Source organism: Diceros bicornis, chromosome 12 (assembly GCF_020826845.1).
Source record: "Diceros bicornis minor isolate mBicDic1 chromosome 12, mDicBic1.mat.cur, whole genome shotgun sequence".
NCBI lineage: Eukaryota > Metazoa > Chordata > Mammalia > Perissodactyla > Rhinocerotidae > Diceros > Diceros bicornis.
Window position 1 is genome coordinate 24,404,351 of NC_080751.1, and position 26,836 is coordinate 24,431,186.

Here is a 26,836-nt window from a genome sequence, read left to right on the forward strand (position 1 = left end):
ATGATTTTAAAAAATTCAGATGTCCTATGAAAGCATTACAATCCAGATTTCACAGCATGGCTCCATATCATATTAGAAATGTTATGAAATCTTAACTATATAGGTAAATAAAACATCCCACTCTATATATAAAAATACCCCCAAAACAGCAAGTAATTTAGAGTTAATGACAGACAAGTAACATGTATTTTTTTAGAACTATAATCATCATCAAGGCATTTCTTGGTGCTAGGACTACAAGGAGGAATAAGAAGCTGCCAATGAACTTCAGAAAACTTACAATCTACTTGGAAAGGTAGACTAAATAAATAAAGGAAATAAATAATAATATAAATTAACAAAAGCATAGTACCAAATGAGTGGTATATGCATGCATTCACTAAGTGCTATAAGGGAAGAGAAACATAATTGGGACATATAAATAACAAAATTATACACAATTACTTGTTTCAAGGATGTGAATATGTAAACTAATGTCTACCTAATATCCATCAATAATGAGAAATTAGATTGTGGCAGTAATGACACTTCTTCTCTCTCAGCGTGATGGCATATAAATTCAAGTAAGAATGCCTCTTTTAAAAGTGTCATTTTGATTTACTAAGCCAGGGTCAGTGGATATGTCGCTGCTAGGAGAGCAAATAATCCACTAATCAAATACAGTATTCTTTCCCGTTGAGCAAAAAAAAACAGCCTCATAAAACTTCTCAACACAGTTCCCTAGGTAACCACCACTAATCCACGAGAATTGGCACTTGGATTAAATTTACTTGCCATGCAAGTTTTAAGGCATCACTTTAAGAACAGAAGGAACAACATAGGTATAGTCTACCCATCTGATTTCAGTGCAAGTATCAGCCATAACATGTATATATGAGAATAACTGGTGCTTTCACACTATTTTGAAGTTTGGTTACTGCTTTCCCTCGAGTTTTCAGTATTTTAAGTTATGATTATTTTAAGTATTTCTCTTTTTAGTGAGGATATTAAAAGGTTCTGTTATGTCCTTTATTAGATCTTAATGTAATTAATGTTATGATCTTTTATTTTAGAAGGAGAAATAAGAGAAGACTGCACAGGACAGGTAAAACACTTTGTCTTACTGTTTATTATTATACATTTAAATTCCAAAAGAAAAGCATACTGTATGGGATTATTTTGAATTTAGGAAAAGCTGAAACTGGAAACATCTTTCTAGAAAACTATTCAGCTTTTCAGTATTTCAAAGTTGTAATTATTATTAAAATAGTTATTTTGAAAAAATAAAATTGTGCATAATGGAATATGTACAAATGAAATTACATATCTGGAATTTGCCTCAAAATAATCCAGTGGGGAGAAAACAGAAAGAAAACAAAGTCACCGTTAAATTAAAGTCACCGTGAGTTGATAATTGCTGAAGGTGGGTGATGGGTAATATGGCAGTTTACATATACCATTCTCTCTACTTTGGTATATGTTTGAAATTATCCAAAAGTAGAAGCTTAAAAATAAAAGGTTTATAATAATGACGAAGTTATCCAATTCATTTTTATTACATTTATGCATAATTTTTATTACATTTATGTATAATTTTTATAAGTAATGCATGTGGGGGTCCCTCTCCATATTCTGTCACTGACATCACATCTAAGTTCATTTTGAGAGGAGATACCAATGCCCTGTTATACTAATTTCAAAAAGGTTAGGTATAAGTCAGAGAAAGCCTCGTAATTTTATTAAAAGCCCACAGTGCGTTACAATAGTAACTGATTCATTATGAGACTTGAGTTTGAATGATAGTTCCACAATTACTAACACTATAACTTTGGAAAAATCACTTCATCTCTCCATAAGCCTCAACTTCTTCCACTGTAAAACAGAGATAATTCCACATACCCCACAGGATTTTTATGTATCTCTATTGTGACCATGTATGTGGTAGAACTTTGTTAATTATATGGAACTATACTAATGATAGTAATTATTAACATCATTGCTTCAATCTACTTCTTTATGGACATATTTATATTGAAAATAAATTTTTTTAATTCTTGATTTGCTTGGAGGGAAATACTCCATATTACAGTTGAATGTAAATGTATAATAATCTGCATTTAATTTGCTAAAAGAAACTTAACCATAAATTTTATATATTTTTAAATAGCTTATTATTTAGAACACTTGTTAATGAAAAAAACTGCATCTTATCAAAACTTTACAGATACATCCACTTGGATACACAAGTGTATATGAGATCCAATCAAGAAATTGACTTCCCAAGGATCTTTCTAGAAGGGTTGTTATACAGAATAAGAGAAATATCAGTTTGTATACTAAAGTACAGAATGGTTACCATAACCTAATTATTAGGCCACAAGTCTTTGAGTTCATATATTAATATAGCTTAAATTCATATTGGCACTAACTCATACAGACTTTATGTTCAGCCCTCTGGTTTCTTGTTTAGGAATTGTTATTAAGTACAGATAAGATAGAGATTATAGCAGCCTGTCATTATTGCTTGCAAAGGTCCTGCTCATTCACAATTTTCATATGCTACATTTTAAAAAAGGGTTTTGTGGGCATGTCTTTGTATAATTTTAATAGAATAACTATTTTTTCAAAATATTTCTCTTTATCAACTTTAATCAACTGAATATATTCAACAAGAAATAAAAATTTTAAAATAATTGATGCTAATATTTATCAAGTGCTCATTATATGACTGGCACTGATCTCAGTACTTTAAATATTTTAATTCAGTTAATTCTCACAACAACCCTATGAAGTGAATACTACTATTAGCCCAATTTTATAGACAAGTAAGCAGACACAGAGATTAAGTAACTTTCCCACAGTCACACAGCTTGTAAGGTGTACAGCTAGAATTCAAACCCAAATAGTCTGGCTCTAGACCAGGGTTTCTCAACCTCAGAGCTATTGACATTTTGGGCCGGATAATACTTTGTTTTGGGGGGCCATCTTGTGCATTGTACAATGTTTAGCAGCATCCCTGGCCCCTACCTACTAGATGCCAGTAGCTCCCTCACCCTAACTGTGACAACCAGATAATGTCTCCAGACATTGCCAAATGTCTCCTTGGGGGAAGGGATGGCAAAATCGCCCCCAGTTGGGACACACTGCTCTAGAGAAACTCCTACACAACACTGCCTCTCTAAAAACCACACATATGGAAATTGGAAAGCCAGAAAGTAAGAAAATAAAAATCACATATAATCCCACTACCCAGAGATAATCATTGACATTACCAGTACTTTTTATGTTTCCTGAGTGCTCCTCCCCAATTACATTCCTCTCCCTCCACCTACTCTCACAGTCCTAAATTTTGTGTTAATCATTCCCTTGCTTGTCGTTATAGTTTTCCCATATGTGGCTATATTCCTAAAAAACATAATATTTAGTTTTACTTATTTCTGAACTTCACATAAACAGAAACATAGTGCATTCTTTTTGTCACATGCTCTTTTCACTCAGTACTGTTTCTGAAATACTGATGTGTATAGGTGTAAGTATATTCATTTTCACTGCTTATTGTATTCCACTGAATGAATATCATAATTTATTCACCTACTCTACTGTTGATGGACATTTACATTGTTTCTAGCTTTTTCTAATACAAACAGTGCTGCTATGAACATTTTTCTACACATCACTAGGGTATATAATTACAAATAGAATTTCTGGTCACAGGCAATGCATATCTTTAATTTTAATAAATAATTCCAAATTTTTCCCAAAATAGTTTTACCAGTTTACATTCCTACGTGCCAAATATAAGAGTTTCCATTGCTCCACAATGTTGCCAACACTTAGATTTAACATTCATATTTACAAAATTTTGCCATTCCTAGTGGCTGTGAAATACTCACTGCGGTTTTAATTTGCACTTGCCTGATTAACAATAGGTTGAACATATGTTCATATGTTTCTGGTCATCTATATTTCTCCTTTATAGACATGTCTATTCCTATCTTTCACTCATTTTTCTATTGGGTTCTTTGCCTTTTTCTCACTAATTTGCAGGAGTTCTTTATATATTCTGGAAACCAATCCTTTGCCAGTGTTACAGATGACTTCTCCCCATTTGTTGCTTGTCTCTTCCCTGTCTTTATGGCTGATAAAGAGAAATTCAACTACACTAAAGATAAGAATGTACCACCACTCTTTCCCTTTATCGTTTTTATGTCTTGTTTCAGATGTCCTTCCCTCCTCCCAGTGTTACATAGATATTCTCTGGTTATTAAAGTTTTTATCTTTCACGATTATCTAATCCATTTGGATACCCTTTGTGTTGCGTCAATTACATGTAAGCCCAGAATTAAAATGAAGTTATTCTAAATATATAAAGAAATAATATACTACTATTCTAAGTTAGAGCTTAACTCTTACTTAGATACGCAAAGCCTAAAAATGGCCAAACAGACCAAGCATGGCATGTCCAAATTTATTTAGGTTGATTAGTCAGTTTCCATAGATACATATTATTTAGAAAGATTGTCACAGTAAACTGAACAGATTTGTTTCACTCTTAAGAAATAACACAACAGGGGCCAGCCCAGTGGCGCAGCGGTTAAATGTGCGCACTCCGCTTCGGCGGCCCAGGGTTTGCCGGTTCAGATCCCAGGCGGGCACCGAGGCACCGCTTGTCAAGCCATGCTGTGGTGGCGTCCCATATAAAGTAGAGGAAGATGGGCACAGATGTTAGCCCAGGGCCAGTCTTTCTCAGCAAAAAAGAGGAGGATTGGCATCAGATATTAGTTCAGGGCTGATCTTCCTCACAAAAAAAAGAAAGAAAGAAAGAAAGAACACAACAGACCTAAATTCTCAAGAGAGATAGCAAATGACTCAGCCCTGGTCTACCTAATTCTAAGTCCCCAACTATACAAATATACCTAGGTATTATTCTTTCTATGAAATTTTTAGATTTAAATGTCAAATTCCCATGCCATGATTATAATGAATGGCATTTCTTTTTAAAAACATACATCATTTTTTTCTGTGTGTTTTACTTAGATATTTTGTATTTGTACTCTAAGCTGTTTCTTGTCTTACACTTTTAGACATCTTTGAGGTATAATAGGCAATAATGAAAGTTGCTCGGGCATGTTTAAGATAATGGTGGCTATAGTTCCCAGGCCTGGTACTCATTAACATCATGAGTCAATGACAGGAAATAGCTCATACTAAAAACGAGAAAGTAACAACTTTGTATTTGAATTTCATCAGAAGTCTCCAAAAATATGGTTTTACAGTGGATTTGTTCAAAGTAGGGTCCAAACATGGTCTATGACTGCATTTGTCAGGTCCCTTAAGTTTCTTTTATTCTCTAACAGAATCCCTTTTTCTATGTAGTTCATTTCTTCGAGAAACCAGGTCATTTATTCTATATAATGTCCCACATTCTGGGTTTGATTGACAGATTGCTCATTTAACTTGTGCTTCTGTCCCCTGTTACTTCCTATACAGTCATGCATCACTTAATGACAGAAATACAATCTGAGAAAGGTGTCCTTAGGCAATTTCATCATTGTGCAAACATCATAGAGTGTCCTTACACAAACCTACACGGTATAGCCTACTACACACCTAGGCTATATGGTACTAATCTTATGGGACCACCATCGTATATGCGGTCTGTCATTGACCAAAATGTTGTTAATATAACACATGACTGCACACTAGTATTTAGATCCATTTTCTCGGTGAAATTAAAATGCAGCTTTTGGGGCCAGCCTGGTGGTGCAGCAGTTAAGTGTACGCACTCCACTTTGGCGGCCCAGGGTTCACAGGTTCATATCCCGGGCGCACACTGACGCACCGCTTGTGGAGCCATGCTGTGGCAGTGTCCCATATAAAGCAGAGGAAGATGGGCACAGATGTTAGCCCAGGGCCAATCTTCATCAGCAAAAAGAGGATTGGCATCTGATGTTAGCTCAGGGCTAATCTTCCTCAAAAAAAAAAATTTAAAGGAAATAATAAAATGTAGCTTTTTAAGCAATTTTTTACTTCATATCATGAGGTATGTAAATATTTGGTTTCCCCAACTTTTAGTGATGCTGATTGACCAATGGATTCAGTTAAATTCTTGATTCCTCCATTAAAAATTCCCCATCAGCCCTTCACTTGGTGGTTTTAGAATCCATTGGTGAACACTGCCTAACGGTTTTTTTACGGGGGTTGCAAAAACAGGGATTTTCTAATTCTATCATTTCTTCTATATTTATTACATGCAATTCTATAAAAAAAATTTTCCCTCATCAACTATTTGGTTTCCATGAAAGGAAATTTATAAAAGGCAAGATAAATGCTTAATTCTTTCCTTTTATTTATCAATGTTCAGAGCAGGGATCAGCAAACTTTTTCTGCAAATGGCCAGACAAGGAATATTTTAGGCTTTGTGGACCATGTGGTCTCTGTCACAAGTACTCAACTCTGTCATCGTAGCAAGTAAGCAACCATAGATAATACTTTAATTAATAAGGTCAGCTATGTTCCAATAAAACTTTATCTATGAACACTTAAAATTTGAATTTCATTAAATTTTTACATGTTATGAAATACTATTCTTTTGATTTTTTCCAATTATTTAAAAATGTAAAAAATCTTCTTAGCTCACAGGTCTTACAATAATAGGGTATGAACTGGATTTGGGCCATAGGCCATAGTTTGCCAACCCCTGGTTTAGGGTAATGAGTTGGTGCCCCAGCAACCTCCACACACCCAATGAGAGAGAGAGAGGAGAAAGAAAAAGAGAAAGAGAGAGTGAGTGTGTACAAAATCTTTTAAGAACCCCTGGATTTTTAGATGCTTGATGCGTTTCAATCTCCTGTAGTCATTATTGTTTTTGATGCACCAATTGTCTTCCTTCATGTTGACTCCTTTGTCCTTTTGATGTGACCCAATTAGTCTTTGGCAGCCACCTTACTTGTATGGTGTAAGATATCCCAGACTCATCTTATATTTTCCCTGCCTAGACCTAGAATCTACTATTTTCTCTAGGGTGATAGCTTTTAGACTTTTTCAGTGGATACAAACACATTTTTTTTTTTTTTTTTGTGAGGGAGATAAGCCCTGAGCTAACATCCATGCCAATCCTCCTCTTTTTGCTGAGGAAGACCGGCCCTGAGCTAACATCTATTGCCAATCCTCCTCCTTTTTTTTACCCCCCTTTTTCTCTCCAAAGCCCCAGTAGATAGTTGTATGTCATAGTTGCACATCCTTCTAGTTGCTGTATGTGGGACACTGCCTCAGCATGGCCAGACGAGCAGTGCGTCGGTGCACGCCCGGGATCCGAACCCGGGCCGCCAGTAGCGGAGCATGCGCACTTAACAGCTAAGCCACGGGGCCGGCCCCCAAACACATACTTTTTAAAAGAAAAAAACATGAGTCTTAACTGATATTTCCAATTTAAAATTAAAATGAAGGGAGTTTTATTTCATTTGTTTTTTTTTTTCCTTGTAGCTCTTTTTTCTTTTACTAAAAATCTTGGCCCCTAAAGATACTGACTTTTTTTTTTAAACTCAACATCACTTCACTGAAACTGCTTCCACTTGGTCACCAATGACCTCCAAATTGCCAAATCCAACGGACAATTATTGTATTTAACTCATCAGAGCTCTCTATAGTATTTAACACTGCTGACTATGCTCTTCATCTTGAAACATTTAGCTTCCATTACACCTTCCATTATAGCATTATACAAGATATAAGTTCTTCTACCTTGCTATTTCATTTCTATCTCCTTCTATGACTCTCTTTACTTCCCGCTAGCCTTTTCTTTAACAATTCTATATACTATCCATTGACATGTTTATCAACTCGCAGGAATCAGCAGCAGAAAGACATTAATTGATATCTCCAGCCCAGGCTCCATCCCAAGCTTCAGACTGATATATCCTGCTCCTGCAAGCCACTGGCAGACTAAGTTAGTTGTCCTTTCTGTGAAGTTCCATAGTATCCTGTGTTTCGCCTATCACCATAAATATTGCTTTTTATTATACCTTTTAGTTTAATTGTCTCTCCCAATAGCCTTGGTAAGTTTCTTAAACGCAGTATTTGTGTCCCTTTTGCTCACCATCTTATCATTAGCAGAAGGCATGAAATTCTGTATTCAATATTTGTCAAAGAACGTAGGTACAAATAAAAGAATAAATATCTCTTTGACTAGATAAAATCTACTAAAAGAAAATTTTCCACAGACAATTTACTGACCTAGTAAGCTTTTATTCAATGTTTCATGAGTCAGCAGCATCCAATCTAGCAGAGAAAAAGGAGCTCCAAAGAACTGTACAAGGTGAGAGCTCTTTATAGACCAAAGTGAGTAGAAACAAGGAAGTTATAGTGGGCATTTGCTGATTGGTTAAAGCAGGATTACTTTCCTTATATGGAGCAAAGGGAAGTCTTGGAACTCCAGTAGGTAATCGATGCTGAGCAGTCAAGCATCGATTGGTTGACCTAGGCCTTTCTTTTCTGGGAGAGATGGGACAGAAACTTAGTTAAGTTCTGGTTTGCTGACATGGGGATTAACATGAGTGACTCCATCTTGGGACTAATCTGGTTACTTTAACATATTTAAGACATAACACATCCAAAACCAAACTCATCATTTTACCCTCCAGCCCCAAACTTGCTCCTTCTCTTATATGGTATTTATCATTCTTGATTTCCTTATAACCCACTCACAACAAATCCAACCAATCAAGTTCTATTGATTATGTCTCCTAAATATTTCTAGAATCTAGCCCTATTGTAATTCAGGTCTCAATCATCTGCACCTGGAATACTGTTTCCTAATTGATATCCTTGTCTTGAGTCTATCCCCACCACTACCACCACTACCTCAAATCTAGCCTCCATAAAGCTGTGAAAGTGACCTACCTCTCACTCCCCTGCCTAAAACCCCATAGAATAAAGTCCAAGTTCCTTATTATGGTGTATAAGACTCTCCATTGCCTAACCTATGCCTTCCTCTTCAATTTAATCTCCTGCTACTCTCCACCTGAGAGAGTCTGAGTCATTTCACTGTTACGTATCCCTAACACCTGTAATATCACTTGGCATACTGTAGGTGTCAATAAATATTGATTGAACCAAACTAGATCTACATAGACTTAGGTATCTTATCATTAACACTATTTTTTCCAACCTTTTTCCAACATTTCCAACATTTTATTATGAAAAATTTCAAATATACAGATGTGTTCCAAGAAATGTATACTAAACATCCACATACCCACTACCTAGATTCTCCAATTAATGTTTTACAATAATTGTTTTATCACGTATCTATCCATCAACCAATGCTTCTATCAGTCCATCTTATATTTTGACATATTTCAAAGTTACAGACATCCACATACTTCACCCCTTTAGCCACTTAGTTAATGCACATCATTAACTAGCCACTCTAGTTAATGCACATCATTAACTAGAATTTAATATCTGTTTACAGGGGCCAGCCCCGTGGCTTAGTGGTTAAGTGCGCACGCTCCACTACTGGCAGCCCAGGTTCAGATCCCGGGCACCCACCGACGCACTGCTTCTCCAGCCATGCTGAGGCGGCGTCCCACATACAGCAACTAGAAGGATGTGCAACTATGACATACAACTACCTACTGGGGCCTTGGGGAAAAAAAAGGAGGAGGATTGGCAATAGATGTTGGCTCAGGGCCGGTCTTCCTCAGCAAAAAAAAAAAGAGGAGGATTAGCATGGATGTTAGCTCAGGGCTGATCTTCCTCACAAAAAAAATAATAATATCTGTTTACAGTCCTTCCCCTCCCCCCCAAAAATGTACATAGACTGAAATGCACAAATCTTAAGTGTTCCATTATATGAGTGTGTATGTGTATATATATATTATACATAATATATATTTTATCCATATTTTTACAGATTATCTATCTATCTCTGTCAATCTCCAGAGGACTTTTACCCAAACAATTTTCTTAAAGTTCACATTCTGCTCAGGCCTAAAGCTAGTTTATGGTTAAAGTAAGGAGTAACACTATTTTTAATCACTGCTTATTTTAACATGACCTAGCTTTAGGCCACATCAAAATACAGACTTTAATTCTAAGAAATTCTTCGAGTGAAATCTTCTGGGGAATATATAGAGAGATTCAGGTGTAAAGTTCTCCGATGCTTTGAATTAGCTTGCTGTCAAAACCTCTGTTACTACAGTAGCTACATTCTTCTCTAATAATATATATTACTGCTTTTTTTACAACTTCTCAAGAAAAAGTTTGTCCTTCAATTTTCCCTGTTTACATTCTCTTTTGTGGAAAAACATTAAAAGGCAATTATGTTACCATGTCTTAACTTGAAGTAACTACCATTTGAAGAACAATTTGTATTAGTCTTTGTGAAAACAAAATGCCCTGACAATTTTTTTCCCTGCAATAAGAAAATAATTCCACAACTGCTAAACTAATTCTTCCTCACTTTTAAAATTTATAGACCATCTTCACAGTGATCTTACTAAGTTCAGGTGCCCTGCAATTTAGAGGGCTGTTCTCTGATGGATGTGGTCCATTTTAAGAAGATTCCTGCCCCCTTTCTCCAAAACTATTTTGAAAAACACATTTAAACATATCTTAACTGAGATACAGTCAATAGAAAACCACAATAAAGAAAAACAAATTAGAAAATTCATGAATGGTTAAAATGGTAAATTTTATGTTATGTATATTTCACCACAATAAAAAATAACAATTCAAAGAAATGCAACCACTAGAGGTCTAGCTAGCTCTAGGGAAGATTTTGTGCTAATGACAAAAGCTGAGGAAAGAATTTGAGTTCTCTATTAAACTTTAATAGATAAATTTTAAAGAGGCTGACCTAGGCTTGCATGTTGAAATGAGTTTCTAGGTATGGAGCATACCTCTTGTTCCCTACCACTGACTTTAGTCATAGACAAGTAAGTATAAATTGTGTAGTTTATATCTACATTGTCTTGCCTGTACTACTCATTGGCATACTGTCTGGAAGAAATCTTAGACTTGGAAATGATAGAAACTCATTCTTTTAATGTGGAATTATGACAGATATAGCAATTTGCTGCTTATATTGATCTTTCTGTCCTTACTATCATCCAGGAGGGTTGAGCCCAGCCAGAAGAGAGTAATAAAGATAAAAAAGAGAGTGTACGTGTGTGTGTATATACATATATATCCCCAATATTTACACATTGACAATTATCCACATTAATAAAGAACACCTTATAACTGAAATATAAGTATGTAATTTCTAAAAGTAAGGAAAAAAGTAGCAATTTTTATGTTCATTGATACTTCTATCATAAAGTTTATTAATCTACTTGATGGATGACAACATCTTCAAATATTTGTTGAAATGGAATAAGTGATAAATATTCTCATACTTATTTCTTTCCTCCAAAGGATGATTTTTAAAAAAAAATACTTTTAAATATATCAACATATTGCCTAAAGAGGAGACTGAGATAAACTACTAGATAAATAAACAAAAGTTGTCAACACAGCCATAATACAGTGATCATTCTTGATAGATATGAATCAATTTATCTTAGTATTTATGATCTATCTACTTCCTGAAAGATTTGGGCAGTTCACAAAATTATTTTATATATAATATCTAAAATAAAATTACACAAAGGAAAAATCAATTAGAAGTTGCAAAGTTAAGAGATGTTATTGAATATCTGGGCTGTTTTATACAAATTAAAACTGAGATTAGCTCTAAATTTAGGGAGGCTAATGCAAAAAGAGGAAATAGGTTTACTTTGAGAGGCATCATGGTATAAAAGAAAGAATGTAGGATTTATAGGCAAACTCATCTCAGCTCCAGTTTCATTCCACTACTTCTTCACTGCCACACATCTCTATACCTATTTCCTAATCTGTAAAATGGTAATAATTATATTTAATAACATCATAGGATTATGTCAAATTAGGTAATGTGAGAGCATTTTACAAACTCCAAAACACTGTTCATTATTACTGTTCTTATTGACTTAATCTTTTTAAAGTATGCAAATAGCAAATTCATCTGGATAGAGAAACATTTTTATAGCACTGGATTCACACTCAAGAATGCTTGTGTTAGAAAACTGAAAAACAAACTAAACATGTCTTCAAGTTTTGAAAAAGACAAATCCTATTCACATAGATGTTTTTATTATAAATCTTCTACAAAAGCTGAGGGAATTATATTGAATCATAATTCAGTGAAGGCAGTTCTGTAGAAAGGTGACATGACATGTTCTAAGTACATTCCTTTCTGATGGTTTACTTAACACAGAGGAAGCTGGAAAGTTAGCTTATCTATTAACATGTCTCTCGTAAGTACCAGAAGCCTCAAGCCAACCTTTGGCAAGTGCTAGATAGTAGTCAATTTGAGATTTCATTTTCTAGAAAGAACATCAAACACCAAAACTCTGGAATATTGATTAAAAAGAAATCCCTACGTAATATCAAATATGCAAGAAGCAGAGTTAATATTCAATACTGAAACTTGAGTAACTGGACAACTTGTTCAGGAAAGCATCTCCTGTCACACAGGAGTGGGCTACTAGCATGCTGTAAACAAGAGCCTTAAATGACAGGAATAGGCAATCAGAAGAGTTAATCATAAAGCAGCCTATGGAACACATGTTATTTGTGAGTACATAAAAAAAGCTGTAGTGGAAAAAGCAATTCATAGGAAAATAAGAACTAAATTCTAATCCCAGCTCTGCCACTAAATGAGTGACTTTGCACAAAACACTTAACCCATATGAGACTAGGTTTCCTCATCCGTAAAATGAAAGGATTTCAGATTAGGAAACTTTAAGGTTTCTTCTAGCTCTAAAATAGTATACTTCTGGGATTTAATTATGGTTGAACCAAATCATAAACGTTATGAGAGAACATAAATAACATAGGGAAAACCTAACATAAAATAACGAGATTATCACTTAGTATATTTTTTAAAAAAGATATCTGTACGAATTAAATAAGTAACAGGTATGTAGCAAAGCAAACCTTAACTTGCAGAATTTGCTCACGAAACTCCGTGTACATTTAAAACAAAGTGACCTGGTATCACCCACTATTAGGTAAGAGCAATAGGGTGTGGTTCAGAAAATGCACTTAACTATATGTAGAAATCAAATGAGGGACTAGGGAAAACCCTTCTGTTGCAGTAAATTATTACAGGAATTAACATGTAGCCATTCGGTCAAGGGTGAGCACCATTTCAGCACATAATAAAATGAAGATCAGCCTCCACTGAAACCACAACTTCCTATTAACAAACAAAATCACCTCCTCCCAAACCAAGAAAGAAAGAAAGCAAAACTACCAATTCTACAGTGTTTATCCAGAGGCCTAAAATTTCATAAGCTTTGGCCCAATAATTCTATTTCTATAGTTCTATACCAAGGAAATAATCCTAAACACAGAAAAAACTTCATGCCTAACAATGACTATTATAGGGTTATTTATAAAAAAGAAGAAATTGGGAACAAGATGAATTTAACCAAAAAAAGGTATGGTTAAGTAAAGCCATCATATTTAATGGAATAAAATTTAGCCATTAAAAAACAAAGACAATGGGAGCATTGAAAACTGTTTAAAGTAAGGCCAAAAGAACACAAAAATATATAGACTTGTATATGCACTATGACTTCAGCTGTGTTTAAAAAAATAAATAAAACGTATGTGGAAAAAAAGAAACTAGAAGCAAATACATGTTAAACCATAGTTTTATATGACTGGTGAGACTGGGTAAATTTTTGTACTTTTCTGTGTTCCAATTTTTATTTAGTGAATATACTTTATTCTTAACAATGATTAAATAACTGAGTATACAAATTACATTATTTCACTAATCATCAAAATATTCCTGTAAGGAAAATGGGGTACAAGTTAAGGTTATTTAGCATGGAACACACTATCACGGAAACCTTGGAAATGTCCTGAAGTAAGTCTTTTAAAAATAGGATGGATTTTAAAGAAAATCCATAAAAGGAAAAGACTTTTTTTTGTTTTTTAAGTCTTGGGAGATTCTTGAAATTCTATGCCTACTACTTTTCAAAATGTAATTCCTAACGTAAGAGAGGTATTAAGGCCTGAATAGAAGACACTACAGAATATCAAGAATATGGCTGAACCAGATGATACTTCTTGGGTATGCAAAGTCTGACCATCCAGCAACAGTTATATCCAGATATTAGGAAAATAAAATAATGTACCTAGGATCTCTGCCAGTTAGTGAACAAGACCAAAAGCTAAATCCAGGTTTCCTGATGACTGTTCTAGCAGTGTAGAAAATAGACTTTGGTATAGTAGCTTATAAGCCCAGAGTTGGAGCTTATATTTTTTTTAAATATCAGTGCTGAGCCAGCCCCAGCGGCCTAGCGGTTAAGTTCAGTGCACTCTGCTTTGGCAGCCTGCCTTCAGTTCCTGGGTGCAGACCTACATCACTCGTCTATCAGTGGCCATGCTGTTGCAGCAGCCCACATACAAAAAGAGGAAGATTGGCAGCTGATGTTAGCTCAGGGCGAATCTTCCTCAGCAAAAAATAATATAAAATAACATAACATGAGCTTATAATGTTTTTCGTTTTTAAATTGAAAGCTAGATAAAACCCCTGAACTTGCCAGCACGCACACATAAATCCCTAGGCAATATTAAATTACTCCTTCTTGTTACCTGTTTTTCCAGGTTTTTTTTTTTTTTTAACTTTGTGTACATCAGGACCCACAGGCACATGCTTACATACGTTTCCCTTACTTGCCACCCCCACACCTGTTTTCTTTGAGATATGACTATTTAAAATAGTATAATGCAATCACTTTCTGAAAGGCTTCTCTTAGTAAAAAGAACTTCAAGATATAACTTAAGGAATAACTTTAAAATAAATTTTTTAAATAAGAGAAATGTCTCCAATTATGACATGTTTAAGTATTAACCATCATCCCTACTTTCTTTACCTTTCCCCTTTACCATTCCAACTCTCAACAGGTTATCGCCAAACTTTAGAAATGTCCCCACTGTATTATTTTTCAAATAATATCACTCGCCTTAAGTCCTACATTTAAACATCCTCTAATTTCAGAAGCCTATCATAAAATCCTTTGTTTTTCTATACTTGATGGGATTGAAGGGAAGTCATGAAAGAAAGAAAGAATAAGAAATGAGAAATGGATGAGGTTCTTGTTAGTATCTCTTTGCAGCTTCATAAAATTTTATAAAGGGCTTTTAAAACCATGATCTTTTCTATGAACGATTACCTCAAAAGCCACTATCAAATACTCAGTAAAACACCAAAATTAAGAAATATATGCTATATAGGACCTTTTAGAACAGATAATATTGTAAAATCAAATAGGTGGAATCACAAATGATGACCCAGAGATTGCAACTTTTCATTCTAGGAGTCTTCAGATGCTTTCAAATTCCAACTAACATCCTGTCCTTCCTTCTTTGCCTTTTTATGCCTCATATATTATTTCTCTTCACTGATTTTTATGAACACTATATCAAAATATTAAGAGTAAGATAAATACACAGTTCTCTTGTTTACATATACATAATGCATTTTAAAGTATTTTATTTTGTTTCACTGTTTTTAAATATTTAAATTAAAAATATTAAATATATAGATATTAAGTCTATTTTTTACTCTCTGCTTAAACATGATTTTAATTATTTTTATTTGTTTACTTTCAGGAAATCAGAGATGGTGGTTCTCTCAGAATAGTTCACTTTGGTTTGGTGTAAATAATAAGAAACTTTTTTTTACTTAAAGAGGAAACCCATATTTTTAACATCTGAACTTTTTCATGGTCTGATACAGATTAAAATCTCCCTGTACGGATTAAAAAGAGGAAAGACAGTATGAATTAGTTAAGAGTTTTCAATTCAGAGCATTTTCAAAGTAAAGTTTTATTAGTTTCAAAAACACACAGCATAATGGCAAAGTGAGCCTAAGTAAAAGTCCTTAAATTACTTATTTTCAATAATGTAAAATTTTGCAAGTTTCTTAAATTGTACACTATTAGGTGCTTCAAAAGTAGAATATTTCAACTTGACTCTCCCAAGTATTTTAAACATTTCCTCTTGTGATCTTGTTTACATTATTAATTTGCATTATGAATAAAGTATTTATTGAGCAAAAATATCACCCAGACCCATTGTTGCGAGACAGTTTTCCATGGGCCTCTTGAATTACTGTTATGAGGCACTGACTGGCTCTTAAGACACAGACACTATCTTCCTATGGAGCAAAGTGCAGGCATGCTTACTGCCCATTATAAAAGATTTGAGTTCCCTAAGTCCAGAGTTCCTATCCTTTACACAGCCCACTGAGTGTGTAGGTATCATCCGGCCCTCTTCACATCACCTTAGGGAATCACTGCCCTGCCCCGCCACACCCCGCCCCCGACAAAAAGCTGAGATGCTAGCTACTTTTGCTGTGAGTTATACACTGTTCTTTGTCTCTAATCCAGCAGTCTCATGTCTTTTACCAGCATGAAACTGTAGTTCAATAACCTGTTAGCTGCAAGTAGGGTAAAAATCTCAGACCCTTCACAGTTCTTGACACCCATTTATTAGCAGATAGCATATATTTAACAATAGTAAATATCTATAATAATCAACAACTTTTTCAAATATTGTACATGAGTTAAATTATATATTTAAATCTTATAGTTAAAAGTTAAATAGATTGAAGGCTTTTAGACGTAAGATTTTTCTCTCTATTGCCTATTCATCTGTAGTACCACCAGAGGCTATGACAAAGAAAGGTGAAACTCAAATTAAATTTTTCAATTTGCTACTGCTCTAAAAATGTTTTAGTAATACATAGTATGTCAGCCATACTAAAAAGAGATGTAGAATTATCAGCAAATTTTCATTTTACTATTCCCATCCTTCTTTTCACAATATTCAAAAAATTTAACTAATTTTTTAAATAAAAAAATTGTATTGAGAAAGATATGGTTTTGTCAAGAGTGCAGCCTTTTCTCCAGATTTTCTAGTAAATAGTCATTAATAAAAAATAGAACCACGCTTCCTGATCTACCATATCCTTATCATTTGATCACCGTCTTCTACAACTAGGTGAGAGACTGGTAGAAAAGTTCAGTACTATTTCTAGGCCCTCTGTGAGTAGACCACAGTCTATGCTAAAAAGTAAAAATTTAAATGAGATGTTAAGATACAACATAGATATAAATAAAACTTTTTGTATATAATGATGATGATGGTAAGTTTGCCAGTTATCTAGGTGAAAATTAAACGAAACTTAGTTCTTAGATAAACTGCCCATTTTCCTCACTTCACATGCCTCTGAAAAAACTAATACAAATATATAGAAAACCAAGTTTAGATAGTAGTAAGAATATATTATGCATGAGATCTTTGACAATGTCTATGATTTATACATGTTTTGTTTTCCAAATGTTATGAACCCGGGGGTGTTCATTAATTAAATATTCCAATAAATGATATTCCTGCTCTGCTACAGTCTGAAAGGATTATGAATGAGCTACCATAGCTCTGAAGTGAGAATAGTGGCATAGACAAGAACAGCTAGGTAGCATCTGTGCTGACACTGACAGGTTCACAGTTTCTCTTTCAGGAATAGATCCATGAGCTTTTTCAACTAGTCTCCAAAATTCTCAGATCCCAAATAATTTCCAAAATAATTCATATTAGTTATAACATTGTGCCTGATTACTAGAATAAACTGTTTGGAATACCTAATACCTAAATGGTTTTGGTTCATTAAAAAGCCAAATAGGGGCCAGCCCGGTGGCGCAAGTGGTTAAGTGCGCGCTCCACTGCAGCAGCCCAGGGTTCACCGGTTCGGATCACGGGCACACACCAACGCACCGCTTGTTAAGCCATGCTGTGGCGGCATCCCATATAAAGTAGAAGAAGATGAGCATGGATGTTAGCCCAGGGCCAGTCTTCCTCAGGAAAAAAAAAAAAAAAAGAGGAGGGTTGGCATCGGATATTAGCTCAGGGCTGGTCTTACTCACAAAAAAAAAACAGGCAAATAACCCAAACTATTATACTTTCTTCTTACCAAGTATCTACACGTTAAAGACAAAGACTATCAAATTTACAAGTAATGTTATATTCTAAAACTATATTAATTATATTATTTAAAAATAAAGTATGTAAAGACAGACATATAGACCAACTAGAATAGAATGGAGAACCCAGAAATAAACCCTCACATATATAATCAAATGATTTTCGACAAGAGTACTAAGACCATTCAATGTGGAAAGAACAGTCTTTTCAACAACTGGTATGGAGAAAACTAGACATCCACATGCCAAAGGATGAAGTTGGACCTTTCCTTTGCACCATATAGAAAAATTAACTCAAAATGGATCAAAGACCTAAATGTACGGCCTAATTTATATAAAACTCTTAGAAGAAAACATGGGGAAAAGGTCCATTACATTGGATTTGACAATGATTTCTTGGATACGATACCAAAAGTACAGGCAACAAAAGTAAAAACAGACAAATTGGATGACATCAAAATTTAAAACTTTTGTGCATCAAAGGACACTATCAGCAGAGTGAAAAAGCAACCTATGGAATGGGAGAAAATATTTGTAAATCATATATCTGATAAGAACTCCAATAACAACAAAAAAATAAACAACCTGATTGAAAAATGGGCAAAGGACTTGAATAGACATTTCTCCAAAGATGATATACAAATGGCCAATAATCACATGAAAAGATACTCAACATCATTAATCGTTAGGGAAATACAAGTCAAAACCACAATGAGATACCACTTCACCATATTAGGATGGCCATTATTAAGAAAAAAAAAAAAAAAGGAAGCAAGTGTCAGCAAGGATGTGGAAAAATTGGAACCCTTGTAAACTTTTGTTGGGAATGGAAAATGGTGCAGTCACTGTAGAAAACAGTATAGTAGTTCCACAAACAATTAAAAACAGAATTCCCTTATGATCCAGCAATTCCACTTCTGGTATATAGCCAAAAGATGGAAAGTAGGGACTCAGACAGTTATTTCTACACCCATGTTCACAGCAGCATTATTCACAACAACAAAAAAGTAGAAGCAACTCAAGTGTCCAACAAAGGATGAATGGATAAACAAAATGTAGTATATTCATACAAAGGAAAATTCAGTCTTAAAAAGGAAGGAAATTCCGACATATGCTACAGCATGGATGAACCTTGAGGATATTATGCTAGGTGAAATAAGTCAGTCACAAAAAGACAAACACTGTGTGATTTCACTTATATGAGCTATCTATAGTAATTAAAGTTATAGAAACAGAAAGGAGAATGGTGGTTGCCAGGGGTCGGGGAGATGGGAGGAGTTGTTTAATGGGTATAGAGTTTAAGTTTTCCAGAACAAAAAAATTCTGGCGATTGGTTGCACAACAATGTGAATATACTTAACACTACTGAACTGTACACTTAAAAATGGTTAAGATGATAAATTTTATGCTATGTGTATTTTAGCACAATTTAAAAAATATGTACACAACATAGTTTTACCTTATTGATGACCTTGAAGACTCTGAAAAAAGTACATTGAGATCTGCTATCTCCTTAAAATAACTCCAAGAAAGAGCTAACTTCCAGAAGTAACAAGATTTTCCATATTTTAATAATCTAAAACTATAATTCTAGTTAAATAACCAGCAATTTGCTTTTTTTAAAAGTCAGAGTTTAAAATATAATTCTAAAAAAAATCCAGATGTTAATTTTGCTCTGCTAACAATCTACTTCGATATTCTACTTCCATTCTCAACTCTTCAAAGAAAGCAGTATTCCTTTATTCTCTCACAATTATTCTAACATAAACTACAGCTATTTTTCATGAATTATATAAAAGTTTATCACAACTTTTATTTTTCACTTTTTTATTAAAACAATTTTATTTAAAGTCAGTATTTCTGCTCTATCATAGCAACTATTTACATAAAATGATAGTTTGAAATTGTTTTCATACAACCTCCTGTTAGAAAAACAAGTATGCTTTATTTAAATTCCCTTTAAATATTTCTTAAATATACATTAATTTCAAACCATAATCCCCATACTATAACAGCTATCTTCATTTTTCATGCTCCATTTTAACATTCACCTATATGCATATCATTTTTACATATTTAATTCAAAAACATATTTACAAGGAAGTGGAGCAATATTCTCATAGGATTAAATATTTTCTTTAAATGCAAAAAGTTTATCTGTACTTGTATGATGAGAAAATCAAAGTTTAAAATAATATAAAAACCTTTATATAAAAAATATCCTTACCAAGTCAGTTACTCCAATAAAATAGGAAGATTCCAAACAGAATATTTAATGGCACTATTTCACCACATAAACCATCAGAAACACCTTTTCCATAAATCCTTATGAAAGTCTGAGAAAAATATGTTTATAAGGTTTATTTAAATTTAATTTGGAGAATAATACAACAACCAGTCAAGAAGCATAGCATTCATCTTACATAAAATACCTTATCCATTGAGCTTATTTGCTGAATTGCAGCCATATTTCTGTCAGTTCAAGTGATGATCTATATATGAGGGATTAATCTGACAAGACAGTGAAGCATAATCCTTCAGTATATCATAATCTGTTTATCTGTATGCTAAGAGGATTTCAGATTTTAAAATTATACAGGAAGTGATGCTAGAAATGTACATAGAACAAGAATGATTTTCCTAAAATATTAGGTTTTAATGTCTATGTAACATGAATGGACTTCTTTATTTAAAAAATGTCTATGTAACATGAGTGAATTTCTATATTTAAAAATGTCATATTTAATTTTTAAGGGATGGAATTAAGTCTTCATTTGATAATATTTGTTAAAAAAGAAATGAGGCCCAAAACGGAGTCATTTGCCCCACGACACCAAACCAATACTTAATTGCAGTTTCAAGCTCTCCCAGGAATGTGACCTTTAAACAGTCGATCTGAAATTTCCTGATTAGCACTAATGAGGTAATCTGCATGATAAGACCCCTGCTGCTCCCTTCCCCCTAAAAGATAACCTGGCCTGAAACAATCCTTTCTTTTCTTTTGCTAATAACTTCTTTGCCTCACCCTTCTGCCTATAAAAACCTATTTTGTACAATTCCTCAGAATATCTCTCTACTTACTAGATGGGATGCTGCCTGATTCATGAATTGCTTAATAAAGCCAATTAGATCTTCAAATTTACTCAGTTGAATTTTTGAACTTTAACACATTTTATATAAAAAATTAAATATTAAATATAGAGATTCATTTAAGGGGGTTCTATCTAGAAGTCAGCATGTTCTCATTTTGTGATCACTTAATGAAGTTACCACTATCAAGAAAGGAGAGATGTGCTCACATAATTTACAAGTAAAGTGAAAGACACTGTCAGACTAAAAAGAAGATCCCTTGCTTTACTCTGTAATTATTCACATTATATAGAAAAAAATAAAATTATTCAAAACGTATATGAGAGACGCCAAGAATTTCTTCCTTGAAAATCTGCCCTGCTCACAACCCTGGAAGGGACAGATCCCTTGTGCCATTTGACCATGTCCTTCACTCCCAACCCTACCCCGAGAACACAACTAATTGAAGTAATTTATTACTCTCTCCTGGGGATTTGGAATTAGAACATAGACAGTTAACTGTGAGAAGAAGAGCCAGAAGTCATGTAGACTCTAGGTCTTAGGCTATTATTTTGAGATGGTCATGATAAGGCCACGTGAAAGTGAATGTGTGAGCAGGAAAGTCAGTTTATGATGAATGAGAAGAGGGAAGCAAACATGCAGGGAAATGTCAACAAGCCAGGTGGTTCCAGAGAGCTGTTTCCTCGAGGCTGCCAGCTTTAAGATATCAACTCTCCCCACCCTTTTACTTGAACCTTTTTGAATGGCTTTCTGCATTTAACCAAACATTCCTTGATTATAACAATGATTCACAGAATATTTCATACACAGAGTTTTACAAAACAATTAAGGACTTCCAAAAACATGATAAAATGAAGAAACAAACTCTTGCAAATTTCCTTTAAAATATCTGAGGGGCTGGCCCCGTGGCTCAGCAGTTAAGTGCGCGCGCTCCGCTACTGGCGGCCCGGGTTCGGATCCCGGGCACACACTGACGCACTGCTTGTCCGGCCATGCTGAGGCGGCGTCCCACATACAGCAACTAGAAGGATGTGCAACTATGACATACAACTATCTACTGGGGCTTTGGGGAGAAAAAGGGAAAAAATAAAAAAGGAGGAGGATTGGCATGGATGTTAGATCAGGACCAGTCTTCCTCAGCAAAAAGAGGAGGATTGGCATGGATGTTAGCTCAGGGCTGATCTTCCTCACAAAAATAAAATATATATATATATATCTGAGAACTGCTGCTTTTTCAAATGTGAGAAGCATAAGAGAAATGACACCATTTCATAGATATTGTCCTCTATCCCTCAGCAATCTGCAATAAAGAACTTAAGCTGTGAAACTTCTTCAGCCCAGAAGACACTTTTTATTCGTATTCTTACAGATATTAATGTCAAGATTTAATTTGACTATATACCTACCTCCTCTATTTTAGTACAATTTTATTTTTTAAATCTCTTAACCTTAGATTATTTTATTCTTTGTATCATGTGAACATATTTTATCACTTTATTATTTTATCTTTTACTTTTTGGTTTTAATTGGTTTACTCTATATTAATTATGCTTAGCTTATATTATTGTCTCAAGATTTTTGCTATCTTTTCACTTTAAACTCTTATTTTTATGCTTTCAAATATTTAATACTTCTTAAATTTGCATTCAGTTTTTTCTTTATATTTATTTCATCTAGATTAGATATCACAACCTTATTTATTTTTATTTTTTCTCTGTATTTAAACTATATAATTATTATATGATATTGATACCAAACTCTTAATCTCAAATTTGCACGCCCAGTGTCCAATAAGCCAATCACTGAGAGGGTGCTTGGAGATGGAGAAAGTTTTATTCTAATTGGCCAAAATGAGAAGGCAGAAGGATAGGTTCTCTCAAATCCACCTTAACAAAGAAGAGAGCAGGGGGTCTTGATAGAGCTAAGGGGCTTGGGAGGAGGAGTTTCAGAGAAACAAAGGAGAAATCTACCTTTCTTTTCACTCCAGATAAGCCCTTGGGCAATCAGATTTCTGGGCATCAACAGCAGCTGCGAGTTGGTTATCTGGGGATCTTATCTTCCTTAGGCATTCTTTTTCTTAGGCAAAATAAGCTCATAAATGCTTGTGACCCCTGAGTCACCCCTCAGGTTAAACAAAAAACCCAGCAAATTAACAAGATTAACTTCTTTTCATCTGTGTCTGTGTTGGGAACAAGGTCAAAGGGTAATCATGTTCTTATTAAATATTTATAGTAACCCTCTAGTACTCAGCTTTTTTTTTTTTTTTTGTGAGGAAGATCAGCCCTGAGCTAACATCCATGCCAACCCTCCTCTTTTTGCTAAGGAAGACCAGCCCTGAGCTAACATCTATTGCCAATCCTCCTCCTTTTTTTCCCCAAAGCTCCAGTAGATAGTTGTATGTCATAGTTGCACATCCTTCTAGTTACTGTATGTGGGACACCGCTTCAGCATGTCTGGATAAGCAGTGCATCGGTACGTGCCCAGGATCGGAACCCAGGCCACCAGTAGCGGAGCGCCAGCACTTAACCGCTATGCCACGGGGCCGGCCCCTCAATATTTTTTAAAATACATAAGAGTTATAAAAAATAAAATTTAAAACTTCTGTTTCCTTTCACTCTCCTTTTCTGTGAATATATTTTTCTTATGAAACTGAGATCACATACATAGTTTAGTATCCTGCTTTTTTGAGTGAGTATACTCTAATTACACTCAAACATTTATTGGTTGATCAACATTTAGATCAGTTTCCAGTTTAGGATTTATATTAACACTGACTAACATCTTTACGTTATTTTTATATACATACTTCTGATTATTCCCTTAGGACAAATTCCTAGAGTTGGAAAGCTGTATGAAAGAAAATAAACATTTTTGAGAATTGTGAAACATATTATCACATTGTTTTCCACAAAGTTTAATATAAATTCTCAGGAAACATGTTTGAATGTGATTTTTTTTTACTGCATCCCCAATAAATTGTTTTTATTTTTCTTTGTTTTGTGATTTGACAGGTTGTTTCATTGTATTTATTTTAAACAATTTTTAAAATATGTATGACCATTTTATCTCCTCTTTTGTAAACTGCTTCTTGATCTACTTTGCACCCTCTAAAATGGGACTATTTTCATTAATTTTGCTGACTACAAAATATTACAGGTTTTGAAGACTAGAGGGAAAGCATAGTAAAACCACATCACAGATTCTCTTTGTCAAAACCTAACAAAAGCAACTGAAAAATACTTTAAAGGACAAAGAAACCAAACAAGAAAAAAGAAACCACATAAAGGGGTCCAAAATAAACCATTGTGGCATAAAAATTATTTTTAGCTGAAGGCATTTGAGTTCCTAAAATCCCTTAACTGCCAAAAGCAGAGCCACCCAAAAGAACTCAATTCTCATAAATCCACTCCCAGGGAGCAACTCTAAATCTTCTTTTCTAGGAGAGGAAAAGTAAACCCACCTAAACAGACTTTGTCACAAAATTATCATATCTCCCATCTTTTTTCCTAAGGGCCCATTTATCTTTCCAAAAAATCATTTGCTTTTCCATAAGTGCCCCTTCTCCCCTCCCTCTAAAAAGTCATTTGTTCTCCCAGAAGCACCCCTCTGCCCCCTCCATCCTCTATTAAGATGTCATATAAGCCCCAAATTCCAAATTCTTGAGTCACATTTCTTTGTGAACTCCCATGCTACATACATAATTAAATCTTTTTTTTCTCTTCTAATATGTCTTTTGCCAGTTTAATTTGCAGACTCCCAGAAACGAACCTAAGAGGGTAGAGGAAAAGTTTTTCCTCCCTGCCAATATGCCACAAATCTTCAAAAAAAAAAGATCACTAAAGAAATGTGTGAGATGATTATAATCTCTGCCCCACCTCCATCCCAAAGAAAAAGTTCTGAGGAAAGAAGTGTCAGAAAAATCACGAGACTTCTCACAAGTAGTGCCTCAATTTGGAAAATAGCAAACTAAGGAAATGAGTTGGAAGCTCAGGGAAAAGGGAATGAAAAGGTCTTCAGAGTAGACAAACTAAATAAAGTGCCTATATCCCAGTGAGGAAACAAGGAACCCTCAGGCCTATCATTTAAAACACAAGCAGAGGGGCCGGCCCCGTGGCATAGCAGTTAAGTGCGCGCGCTCCGCTGCTGGTGGCCCGGGTTCAGATCCCAGGCGCACACCGAGGCACCACTTGTCAGGCCATGCTGTGGCACTGTCCCATATAAAGTAGAGGAAGATAGGCACAGATGTTAGCCAAGGGCCAGTCTTCCTCAGCAAAAAGAGAAGGATTGGCATGGATGTTAGCTCAGGGCTGATCTTCCTCACAAAATAAATAAATAAAATAAAAATAAATAAAACACAAGCAGAGCTAACTATCTGTAACAGTAAACCTGAATTTAGCAAAATCAAAAACTAAAAGGAAAGTGAACTATTATAAACTATAAATATTAAAGTGGAAATGAGTTAGTAAAATGGAGTAGAATGTTCTTCCCTAGTGAAAGAAAAGGCACTAGCATTATACACCAAATTGGAGGACACTATCTCATCTCTGAGAGTATCCTCCACGAGAAAAGGATACCCTCTTGTTAGAAGAAACGAACCCAAGACACTTAGTAAAATCTCAAAGAGAAAGCAAAACCCATGTCCTTTAAACAAGGTTGTACAAACCCCAGCTGAATTACCCTTCCTATTTCCCTAACCCTCCCGACTGTAAGAGTATACAAAGTAAATACGAAGCATCACCCAACCACCAAAATGTAGCGCAGAAAAGACAAACTGGTCACAGATAAGAAGTCAAGAAGAATTCACCCATATTAGCTTACAGCAAATAGAAAGTCAGGATAGAATGGGAACAATAAAATAAATAGAAAGTCAATCAGAAAATCACACAATAGCATAATGAAAGAAAGGAATTTTCTATACAGAAAAACCAAAGATGGAAGCTTCAATTATTGAGTTGAGATCCTTCTTCTTTTCTAATATAAGCATTTGCTGCTATAAATTTCCCCCTATTTTTAGTGCTATAAATTTCCTTCTATCTCTGCATCCCACAAATTTTTCTATGTTGTATTTTCATTTTCATTCAATTCAAACTATGTTGTAATTTCCCTTGAGATTTCTTCTTTGATCCACAGGTCATTTAGAACTATATTATTTAATTTCCAAATATCTGTGTATTTTCCAGACACCTTTTTTATATTGTTTTATAGTTTAATTCCATTATTGTTAGAAAACAGACTTTGTATGATTTTAATTTTTTTAAATTTCTTTAGGTTTGTTACATGACCCAGGATATAGTTTACCTTGGTCAGGGGAGAGCAAACTATGGCCTGTGCACCAAATCTAGCCCCTACCAGTTTTTGTATGGCCCACAAAATAGGAATTATTTTTACATTTTAAGTGGCTGAAAATATCAAATGAAGAACACTTCATGACATGTGAAAATTATATGAAATTCAAATTTCAACGTCCATAAATAAAGTATTATTGGAACATAACCAAACTCATTTATTTATGAATTATGTAAAGCTGTTTTTGCACTACAATGGCAGAGTTGAAAAGTTGTGACAGAGACCATACAGCTCACAATGCCTGAGATATTTACTATCTGGCCCTTTAAACAAAACATTTGTTGACCCCCTAATCTTAGTGTAAGTTCTATAAACACTTGAAAAGAATATATATT

The 26,836-nt window shown here is 34.4% G+C and overlaps 1 protein-coding gene across 8 annotated transcripts in view; it reads left to right on the plus strand.

The window, feature by feature from the left end:
- Window positions 1-16,467, plus strand: part of WDPCP (WD repeat containing planar cell polarity effector) — a 381,979-nt gene extending 365,512 nt beyond the window's left edge. For all 8 annotated transcript variants that reach the window (XM_058551107.1, XM_058551115.1, XM_058551116.1 and 5 more), the window contains 2 exons: window positions 1,053-1,084; window positions 15,694-16,467. In XM_058551107.1, coding sequence (XP_058407090.1) covers window positions 1,053-1,084; window positions 15,694-15,744 — 83 coding nt within the window. In that variant the 3' untranslated portion in view covers window positions 15,745-16,467. The remainder of the gene's footprint in view (window positions 1-1,052; window positions 1,085-15,693) is intronic.
- The last annotated feature ends 10,369 nt before the right edge of the window (window positions 16,468-26,836 follow it).